Source organism: Saccostrea echinata, unplaced genomic scaffold (genome assembly GCF_033153115.1).
Source record: "Saccostrea echinata isolate AGI-Se365-2 ecotype Australia unplaced genomic scaffold, CSIRO_AGI_Sech_v1 ptg000029l, whole genome shotgun sequence".
Taxonomy (NCBI): Eukaryota; Metazoa; Mollusca; class Bivalvia; order Ostreida; family Ostreidae; genus Saccostrea; species Saccostrea echinata.
In genome coordinates, this window is record NW_026889778.1 from 8,299,297 (window position 1) to 8,311,362 (window position 12,066).

General features: G+C 32.4%; 1 protein-coding gene across 1 annotated transcript in view; it reads left to right on the forward strand.

The window, feature by feature from the left end:
• The first annotated feature begins 1,065 nt into the window (after positions 1-1,065).
• The window catches only part of LOC133194928 (transient receptor potential cation channel subfamily M member 2-like), a 33,877-nt gene continuing 22,876 nt past the window's right edge, over positions 1,066-12,066 (forward strand). The window contains exons 1-7 of the mRNA XM_061330826.1: positions 1,066-1,185; positions 4,824-5,069; positions 5,408-5,585; positions 6,798-6,957; positions 7,623-7,912; positions 8,521-8,602; positions 9,164-9,197. Coding sequence (XP_061186810.1) covers positions 1,093-1,185; positions 4,824-5,069; positions 5,408-5,585; positions 6,798-6,957; positions 7,623-7,912; positions 8,521-8,602; positions 9,164-9,197 — 1,083 coding nt within the window. The 5' untranslated portion in view covers positions 1,066-1,092. The remainder of the gene's footprint in view (positions 1,186-4,823; positions 5,070-5,407; positions 5,586-6,797; positions 6,958-7,622; positions 7,913-8,520; positions 8,603-9,163; positions 9,198-12,066) is intronic.

The following is a 12,066-nucleotide window of genomic DNA, read 5'->3' on the forward strand; positions in this document are numbered from 1 at the left end:
GTTAAATTTGTTTTTATTTATTAAGAACGTTTTCTCATCATGCACTACGTATTATGAGCTGTATACATGATGTTGATAATCGGAATAGTATAAAGAAGAATCGTGATGATGGAAGATTTATAGAATATCTCCTCGGAGATCCTGTTATCCATTCTGGGCGGCTTCTTTTGAATCATGGGTATTTAAAAGATGCTATTAAAACAGAAAACAAAACGTTTTTGGAAAATGAAGTTGTAAAAGATGTTTTAAATGGAATGTGGTACGGAAAAGACAGACTGACTATACGTCGAGTAAGTGACAAATTATCTATCATATATGAATTGTGCTGAGAAAAAAAAATCATATCGTGTAAGGTTTATCTTTACTTTCAGGCAGCTATGTTTCTTTGTCTGTCTCTACTGCATTTTGTATTATTACCTGTTCTCATGATTACAATGGAACATCAGCCTTTGCAAAAGTAAGTGAAACGCTTCCCTAGTATGATCATTGGTTGTTTTATATAATGTTTCATTGTCTTTCAAATTTCACCATAGAAATGTCTTCAAAGGATTGAGAATTCTTACTTGAAGAAGTGATTTACAGAAAATAATACCTATTCCTTAGCAATTATATGTATGTCGTGGAATTCCTCGACCACAATATTTTTTTTTAAATTTTGGATGCTTGCTTTACAGGCTGTATAAACTTTACAATATCCCGTTCATGAAAGTAGCCAATAACTTGGTAAGATATGTTTAATGGTTATTCATTCGCTTTTTATGATCAATCAAGTTCATGAATATACTAGTCTGTGAATTATATACATGTTATATATATTCCAGTCTTCATATGACGAGATTTTATAAAAGTATATCAAAAATAAACTTAGATTAAATATTGTCTTATATACCTGTATTTCATACGGATAACTTCGATAGGCATTTCTGCAGATTTCACACCTAATGATGATTATACCTGTATATTACATGGCACTTTCATTCTTTCAAATATTGATTTAAGAATGTGACTGTTAATATTAAAGTCCAAGCTGCTCAATGATAAAATTTTCAATTTTAGGTTGGATTGTTTTGTCTTCTCCTGGGCTACGCCTATATGTTAATCTGCAGCCACGAGGAAAATATCTCCTATGCTGATGTGTTTCTTATTATTTGGATGGGAAGTTTTTTCATTGATGAAACCAAGCAGGTATTAGAAGCATTTTAAAAAAAATCGTTGACTTGATGTTTTGTTTTTTTTCAAAACTTTAATATTCCTTTGAATGAATAGGTTTGAAGACCTGGGTACTGACTAATTTAAATGAAAACCTATTTAGACTGCAATTGGCGAATAAAGACTATCATAAAATCAGACATGTACACCAATTATAATATGAAAAAAATGGTGTGCCTTTAAGCAAGTTAACCGTATTTAACTTGTTATTCATGTCATACGGAGAAATCTTCTCTCTCTCTCTCTCTCGTAATGAAGACACACTGAATTGTCGACGGATTTTTCCGTTATTTCCCGATCATGACAAGGAGCACACGGCGGGTGTGACCGGTCGGCATGGGATGCTCACTCCTCCATGGCATCTGATCCCAGCTCTGAGGTCCGTGTTTGCTCTACTTCTATTTTGTAATGTTTAATGGACTTTTGAGCACGAATACTGTTCGTTATCTCCACATATTTCATGTTACAAATCATACCTAACAAATATGTAAATTCCTAAGACATTTCTTCAGGATAGTCGTTTGGTAGTACCTGTTTGAAGAAAACAAATATCTACACGCACGCGTTTTACATGTTTTGAGATTTCAGTAAAGCCAAACAAATTGTTTTTAATAGTTGTAAAGCTTGAATAGATAAACTTGCATGTTCTGCTAAATGTTGAAAAAGCTTTAGCTTAATTTTGAAAAAAAGTCTCATTATAAGGTGCTTTTCATTGACAGTAAAATCCATTCTTATCCTTGTTCAAAGAAAAACAATGGCTGCAAAATTTTTTTGTTTATTTTAACAATTTTCAAAAATGAGAGCTTTGTCTGAAGTAAAATATATAATATTGAAATTGAGATGTTGTCATTTCAACAATTTAAATAATGTGATGTGGTCGTCCATCATGAGGATAAATAGGACAGATCCGCAGATGAAGGTTCCGAAATTTATTTAATTTTAATAGTTTTAAATCAATATTAAATTATTTCTTACCAGATGTAAAACCAAGATTCCGTATGGAATATCTTCGATAAACTGCATTAAAGTTTTTATATTTCTCGCAGGAGAACATCGACACATGATCACAGGCACTTAGGGTATGGACTCCCTTCCCCTCCTCTTTTTCCTACTTTTGTATTTAATATGCACTATATGTTATCGATAATGTAACCCTTTTGTCTCTATAAGCTGTTTTATATATATTATTTTCGACTGATACATAAAAAGAAAGAAAACAATATATTTAAAAACAACTTATAGAGACAAAAGGGTTAAATTATCGATAACATATAGTGCATATTAGAATACAACAAGAGGCCCAAGGGCCTTAACGGTCACCTGAGTATAATACAACAATTTAGAGGATCCATAGATTATAAAATAAACTGAAAGGTGAAGCTTTGTAGCAACCGCTAATGATAAAACACCGCTTAATGATAGAAATATGTCATGAAATTCACTACTCTGGAAGAAGCACTACTGCTCATCATAACTATACACTTAGCTTCTTTGCTTTTTAATCAGAAGCAGAAAAAATATTTTCAAAGAAATTTTGCTTTTTTCACTATATATTCAATACCCCCTCCCCTTTTCACCAGAACCCTTGACCCTGGGGCCATGAAATTCACAATTTTGGAAAAGGCATCCTTGTGTATCATAATAATGTACTTAGTTTAAATAATACCCAGGGGCAGAAAAGAAGATTTCAAAGGAATAATTCACCTGAATTACTATACGATCTATATAGCCCCACCCTAGTACCAGAACCCCTGTCCTTGGGGCCATGAATTTCACAATTTTGAAAGAGGCATCCTTGCTTATCATAACAATGTACTTGGTTTGTTTAAATAATACCCAGGAGCAGAGAAGAAGATTTTTAAAGAATTAATGCATTTCCACTATATAATCAAGAGAGCCCCGCCTTAACACCGGAACCCCTGATCAAGGGACCATGACATTCACAATTTTGGAAGAGACATCCTCGTTTATCATAACTATGTATTTAATTTGTTTAAATACATGTAATACCCAGGAGTAGAGAAGAAGATTTTCAAAGAAGTAATGCACTTTTACTATATGTTCTATATAGCTCCGCCCTAGCACCAGAACCCTTGACCCTAAGCCATGAATTTCACAATTTTGGTAGAGGGTTCAATGCTTATTACAATCCTGCCAATAGTTTGACTGCTTCATGTCCAGGAGTAAAGAAGAAGATTTTTAAAGATTGCATTAATTTTGGTGGTTTTAGCCCCACCCCTCAGGTCCCACGGGGGCAGGGACCATGAAATTCACAAATTTTGTTCCCCTTCACACATAGATGCCAAATGCTAAAATTGGCTGAAATTGGTTCAGCGGTTTAAGAGAATAAGGTGAAAATGTTCAAATGTTAACACACGATGCACGACTGACGACACACGAAAACAGATAGCAATAGGTCACCTGAGTGACTCAGGTGACCTAAAAATTAGGAAAAAAGTTGATCCCATATTTCAAAAGATAAAAATGGAAAAAGGGAAGGGGGTCCGAGTGCCCCAAGTGCCTATGACCATGATAATTTAAAGTAACGTCCAAGTTAAAAGAAATAATCGTGCCGCAGTACTCATACTAGCACTCACACATGCGTACATAGCAAATACCGCTCTCATCCAGGAATATACAATAGTCTCAAGACAATCACATGACATTCAAAACCAATAATCAGATGACACGGAACACCTAAAATACCAGAATACAATACAAACTCGATGAGAATGACCACGCATGTTTGTTTGTTTGTTTTATACGTGCCTCTAGAGAATTTTTCACTCATATGGAGACACCAACACTTCCCGGTGAAGGGCTGCAATTTTATACCTATTCTCGGCACTAAGGGCCATTGAGCAGTGAGGGATCTTTTCGTTCCAACACCTACTGCGACACAGGACCTCAGTTTATACGGTCTCACGTCCCGCAGTGAATTCGAACCCGCGACATAATTATCAGCTTTTAACTCCGCAACTCTAGAGCAGACGCTCTAACCACTGCATCACGCGGGCGACAAGACCACGTATGAATGAATGAATAATGAATGAATAAATGAAATTTTATCTACTACTTATACTAGCTGTACTAATTAAATAATAAGTATAAATAAAAATGAAACCAAGTGATTACCACCCTGTTTGCTAAACCTTGTTAAAATGTTTTTACAAATGTTTGTTACAGTTGATATTTATTGGGGTTTTGTTTTGTTAAACTGAAAATGGAAAGAAAGATCGTTGTGGTGTTCGGGTCCTGTTTGTTTTTAGATAAGATATTGTCAAAAATAAGTGATATGAACAAGACAAAAGAATTGTTTACTTTTTACTTTTTTGGATTCGTGAACTATAACAAGTACACATGCTTTTTAACAATTTTCCATAAGTTTACAAAATATACAGTTTATTTGATTATTTGATCTGTTTAAAATTTGTTGAAATTTTCATGAATAACAAGTAATCATATTTTTCTTCAAAGAATTCAACAGTAAAATGAGTGGTTTATATTTGTTGCATTTGTAAATAATACTTTTGATATTCTCCTATTAAACAAAGTCCCCTATTTACCACTTTGTTAACACACCAGTATAGCTACATGTTTCAAAAACGTTTTAGGTTTTCATTGCAATATGGAGAAAGAAATTCACTGCATACATCAGGGATCCATGGAATATACTAGACTGGCTCTCAATGATAACATTTACATGTGGGATGCTGCTCAAGTTAGGAAATGGATTACATTATTACAACGCCTCCAAAATTCTTCTCGTTTTAGCTTTTATCATTCTAAGCATCCGGGTTTTTAACTTGTTCTGCATTTCTGAGCTTCTTGGGCCAAAACTTGTCATCATACGGAAAATGGTAAATATTTTGAAATACACAATTGTAATACTTCTATGACAAAGGCATTTATAAGCGGTATCACATTTATGTTAATTAAAAATTCTTAAAGTGTTTTATACAGTAAAGATTTTTTATTCAATGAAATTCTGTATTTCATGTTTCATTTTAAAAATAATAATAATTGCAATTATTTGATACTAAACAAAATCTGAAAAGAATTCTTCAGTTTGGCGTCATAATGAGTAAAAGTTTCATTCGATGTTTTCAAAGAATAATAGAAAATCAAAATTATCAAAATCAAAGTGTCAAAGTATAAAACGTGCATTCAATTATAAAAAAAAATGTATATATTTCAGTTTATAGACACTTTTGCCTTTATGGCGATTATGACAGTCATTACCATGTGTTACAATGTTTCGTACTACGCCATATTGTATTATGGTAACTCAGACTTCAGCTTTGATACATTGGAAAAAGTTACCAGAAATGGATATTGGATGCTTTTTGGAGAATTAAATTTGGAAGGAGATCGGCGTATGTATTCTCTAACAATCATATTAATATCGAAAAAAATATAGTTAAAAGAATGTCATAATTTTGTTTACGATTTGTTTCTAGTTGTTTACAGTACAACAAATAATGTTTAAACATTAAACACAAATTGTGGGTAAGTCAACCATTTAACAATTTGAATTTACAGTATATATAAGATACATTTCAACGCCATATTAATAAAGTTTAATTTGAAGCTCTTGTCTTTATCCCTTGAATATATATATGACTAATCTTGATCCCATTTTGGGTATATGTTTTTCACAGCTACATGTAAATGTCTCCAATTACATATATACTTGTAATTTTAAAGCGGCCTCTTGAAAATAGATCGGGAGTCAAATTTTAAATATATGTAAACCTACATCTTTGGAAGATACCCATATATCAAGAGGGTTCACTGTTAAGCTGCCAATCTATAGATGCTTTGTCATGTTACTTTTATAAAGGTTTTATTTTTTTAAACTTCTCCAGAAGTACTCGACCTATTTTAAACACCTGTACAATATGCCATATTTCATGTAGTGTCTGTTCAAACCATGACCTTGTCGCAAGGGTTGAACCACAGCAGAGTTCAGTATTTGTCATCATAATATGTACATGTAGCAAACAATAAATTTAAAATTTATTTTTCAGAAGGGGTGGACCAAAGCAGTTACATTAATATGCAAAATTCTTTATGTAGAATGGTCCAAGTTTTTTTTTTTAAATCATGGTTTCTGTTGCCAGTGTGGGGTCAAAGTTTTAATCAGGAACACTTAGGAATATTTTGTTAAAAAAAAAAATCCCGCCTTTCGACTGCATACGTAGGATCAGCAGGACCACAGTAGGTCATATAAATATAAAAGCATCCTCATTTATTTATTCAGGACTTAAGTTTGCTTTAAAGATATTTCTGACTTATTTCTAGCTAAAGTCGGACCCCTTCTGGCAGCCCCGTCCTTTTAGCAGGGACCATGAATGAAATAATCTTGAATATAGTGCTTACAAGAAGTATTCACCTAAATTTTGTCATTCCTTGTGAAGTGTTTTGGAACTATAAAGAAGGTTTCTTCGCAAGTCTTGTGTTTGGCCATGTAGACATGGTTCTGAAAATATTTTGGAAGTATGAAGCTTGCAGATATTATTTTAGTATCTGTTTCAAGTGATCTTAAAATCCCTTTTTCACAATTTGAATTTTAATATCTTTGATAGTAATAGAACCAGAGTGCTCATTTGAAAAAGTGTTTTATTCCAATGGAACACTGGAGAGATGTCCTTCATCGCTTGGAAGATTTCTGGCACCTTATCTAAAGGCACTGTACGGATTGGTAGCTGTTATTTTGATGCTTAACCTATTGATAGCCATGTACAGGTTGTTGTTTATCTATATTTACAATTCTAACAGATTCTTTATTTCAATACTAGATTCTTTCAGTTTTCAGCATAATTGAACGATTTGAAGCCACACGCAGAATTACAATCATTTAACAGATAAATACATGTATAACCTGAGTTCCTTTACCAATCCAATTTTTCTGTTATAAAAATATACCTACTTCGCAGTTGTCTTATACCTCCATTTTTTTTCTCTTCAATATATCAGCTGATATATCTGATTAAACAAAATGAAAATTTACATAATTATATACTCAGCTGAATATTATGAACGCGTTATTCTTGTTAAGCAAGGGTATGTCATAAATCTTCATTTATTTACTACATTTTTTGTTTCATTTTTTGATGAATAATAGTGTATATAAATCATGTATCTTTTTGATGTTCCTACTATCTGTCTCTTGAATTTTTAATTTGCAAAATTAAAAATGTCTTTCATTCGAAGATTATCCAAATTATTTCGTTAACTTTTAAATAAATTTCATTCTAACATTAAAGATCAGTATGCAATATCTTGTTTGATATAACTACGAACATTCTATTCTGTAACATAGAGAAAAATTGCTTTCGTTTTTTTTAAATGCATGTAATCAGTTACATGTAAGTAGAAAAATCTTGTTTTCATTTCATGCTTGTATTAAGCCACACATTCTCCGAGGTGCATGTGAAATCAAAGTTTTACTGGTCACAGCTTCAGACTGACTTTTTAGAGGAATATAGCGTTAAATCGATATTTCCCTTTCACATGCAATGGATAGCCATGATCTTCTGTTTATTCCATCTTTTGCTTTGGGGAATACAATATGGTTGTGTGAAACTTCGTGCAAGAAAGGAGAACCATGATGAGTCAACAATCAGTATCAGTCAGACTGATGGAGGATATAAGGAAGAGGGGGATAAGAAACTCAACAAACACCCTATGTTTGTCAGAGGTATACGGTTTTGCAAAGGAAATGTATGAGATATCTTTCTAAAAGAAATTCTGTATTGAAAATGAAATGTACTAAAGAAATCTGATATATAGTACAGGCCGGAATGTTTACTATTTTCCGTATAAATTAAACTTAAATTATGCTTATAATGAGTTTATGAGAAAAGAAAAAAGAAAAAAAAATGCAAAAAAGAACATGAGCTAAGTGAAACGTTTAGACATAATCCTTTCAGGAACATTCAGAAGCGTTATTTCTCCTTCAAAATTCTGTAAAAAATTCAGTTTCTTGAAAATCTTTCATGGAAACCTATATCTTTAATACATTGAATCCGAAGACTAACATTGATGCAGAATATGCTTACTGAAAATTGTTTCTTTTTTTTCATTAAAATCATAATCTGCCCATAGGTTTCTATGTAAAACTAGTTTGGTCAAGTCTTTTAGGAGAAAAATTAGAAATAAAATCCCTTTATTAAGCTCATTTTTTAGTTTGTTCGATGAAATATTGACATATTTCCTTACTTTGACTTTGAGAAGACACTAATATCTTTTACTATTTATTCATCAAAATGTTAGGGAATGACTGGGCCAATATACATGTACTTTCAGTATTTTTGTTTGACACAAACTTTGACATCAAACTGAGGAAAACGAGAAAAGTTGAAGGTTATGCTGCTTTACAAGCTAGACGGTAAGTAGTTCACACTTGATTTAATTCGTCATGTACATTTTATTGATAACTATATAATATTTATTTATAATTTATTGTATATTGATTTTTTTAAACGACAAATAATGGATTGGGTACTTGTACTTTTTATTTTTATGACATTTATTTTAATTATTTTCATTTAGTGGTGTACATGAGTATTATTTCATTTTTCCTTGTAACAGTGGATATTATTGGTCAGTGCTGTATATTTCCAAGTGAATACTATCATACAACACGGACCAATAGAAATCAATGTAACAAGAAATAATACAACATCTACCTGGAATTTAACATTTACAAAATAGAGGTTTTTAGATTATTACAAAAACTGAACAAAAAAATAAAACATTACGTGTGAGTAGAGCATTGAGTAGCACTTAATTAAAAGAATGATTAATAAATGAATAAATCAAATAAAGAAAGAAAATAATATACACCACTTAATCAAAATAAGTATCCTAAATATAAAAAGTACAATTACCACATTTAGCATTATCATTTTGACACTGAAGTTGCTACATCACATGGTTTCTTTTCCAGAGAGATGGATATTGCAGAAGAGGACAAAATATCGGTACTCTCTCTCTCTCTCTCCCTTTCTCTCTCTCTCTTAGCCCATTACCTTTTTTACACCTATCGTTGGACAGACCGTATTATGGAATGGGGTTTGGTCTGTTTGTCTTACCTTATTTATTTTCAAGTCCAATCTGTTCACGCTTTGCATCAAGCACAATATCAAACCTTTCAACTTATTCACCCTTCGAAGTAGGATGGGCGCCCGTAAGTAGTGACCTTGTTTTGGGAATTTATGGTTTCTTTTATAAAATGATATCTAGATCAAATCTTGTACACTACAAAGTTGAGAAATGTCAATTTTTATCCTATATAAAGCGTGGGGCAATTTGTTTTCGAGAAGTGGTATAAATCAGAGGTGGATGCTAAAAAACCTTTAGATAATTTGAAATTACAAAATTTCACCAAAATCCATCAAGACGTACGACTTTTCAACACTTTACACAACCAATGCCAACGATAAATTAAAGTCCGGACAGGCATTTTGACACCATAGTCAGCTTCTTTGTTCAATAAAAATGGAACTCGTAAAGAGCAAGAGCCACGAACCATCAAAAATGGCCCTGTGTCAAAAATTAACGGATTTTTGTCAATTGATAGTGAAGACCTTTAGCTCTGCTTTGCCGTTTTTCTTTTTTCGATATCGATTATATTTTTTGAAAAAGAGAGTCTGAAGTGTGGTGGTGTTTTAAAAGAAAAATGCTAGTAGAACGTCATTTTCTGTAACGTAACATCGTAGGGCGGAAAAATTTCCTTGATCGATTTTGCATGTATGAATATGTGACTTTGAATTAAAACTAGTATTAATAATATAATAAACATCATAATTAATTTAAGACGATTAAAAGCATTTGGAACTTGATTTAACTTGCCGTCTTTATGGTAACCTCGTGTTTAACTGATTGAATTATATAGTTACATGAAGTAAAAACTAGAGGTACTGTGAGCACTGAGCTCACAAAATGATACCCCGCCTATCATATATTTATAATGGCAAAGTCCATGTTTTGCTATGGGAGACCCGAAATATGTGTCTGATCAAAAGTGAAATAGGAGGTGCACAATGGCACAATGTAAAAAGATTCTGTGAAAGTATCATTAAATCTTTAATTTATTCAGGCGTATAAGAGGAGTTGCGGATAAGAGATGGGTACCCTAAATATTATTTAAAGAATGGCAGTGTCTATGTTTTGCTATTGGAAACCTGAAATATGTGTCCGATCAAAAAGTGAAATAGGAGGAGCACAATGGCACTATCTACAAAGATTCTGCGAAAGTATCATTAAATTTTATTGAGTGGTATAGGAGGAGTTGCGGATAAGAGATGTGTACCCCAAAGCGTAATGGACGGACGCACAGACGGACGGAAAGGACACCCCCATCACTATATACCCCAACTTTTCAAGCGGGAGTATAATAATCTGTGTGACTGTCTTGGAATATTTTCATTCTACCTGGTCCCTATGATAATATTAAAAAAAAGGAACATTCTATTTATATCCCTTCAACACATTTTTGAGCGATGCTTCGCTCCTAGTGAAGTATTGTGTATAGATCATCATAAACAATATACGACATGCTTCAAATGCCGATAGTCTGACCAACTAAGTTTTCCGGATTTTTCCCTACAGGCCAGCAGATATTAAGCTGATCTTTGGCATGTGCGTCCAGGCACGTAGTATCGTTTTTCAAAGTTGGGAAGTGGGCAGTCGGGAAAAAAATAATTGACAACATACCTGAAATGATCTTGAAACGAATGTTTCTGAACTGAAGAGCTAATTCTATAACTACAGTGTAGGTAAAAGTTTAATTGCAAAAAGTTTTGTTTAAATTGAAAGAGACTTTCAATGCAAAATTCTTAGATCCTGATATTGCGAGTATTTTAACGTATAAAAGATCTAAATTATTTGGACAAGAGGAAAAAGGAAAAAGTTGGAAGGACTTGTTTCTAATCCATTTATTCATTTGTTTTCGATACAGAAACAGGGAAAATTTTAGATTAATTGGAAAGGGATTTCGCAATTTATCAGAATGGTTTAATTAGTAAACAGAACTCATCAAAACATTTTAGCCCTAAATGTAAGTTTCTTTGGAGTAATATGGAAAACAGTAGAGTACACTTCAAAAAATATTCTTAAGAAAAATAAATTTGTTAAAAAATCACTCGTCACTGTCCATTATTATATATTTAACAGTATTTGCTGGAACCCCCCACCCCCCATTTTTTTGCAAAATATTCGAATTTTTTTCTCCAAATACCTTAATATCTGCAGGGATTTTGTAAAGGTAGAGTCTGCGAAAATTCTATGATTATTTTCCATGTAAATGTATCAAAAGATTAAGCATGAGGAATTTTTCGTTATTATCACACGTAACCATTGTGTAAAATCCACACTTTCGATTTCATTTGCACATTATGGTTTTTATGGTTTATTAAAAGAGTAGAGCTACACTGATATTGCTGATATGTGGGTCACTATCCTATTGAAATACATGTACAGGTGTTCATTTGTCCTTGTTTTATTGTCTCACAATCAGCACAAGATTGATTTTAATCAACAAAAGCTTGCTTAAAAATATTTTACTCGGAGAAGCAATAAGAGTTGTCCGTACATATTTTTTTCAGTTTTCTTTGTGATTTTTTTTTTTCGTGAAAAGAGGCGCTGCCAAACCAGTCCCCACCCCCTTCTCATTGAGGAAAAAATAAGAGGAGTAGGAAAGTCTTTATCAATTTTCAATTTCTAGATTGATTTCTATTAATTAACAATAAAGAAAGTTAAATTCAAGACAACCTAAGAGAATAAAATAAAAATAACTACATTAAATGAAAATTTTGTTGCCATTAGTTTGTAACACCCCCCCCCCTCTTT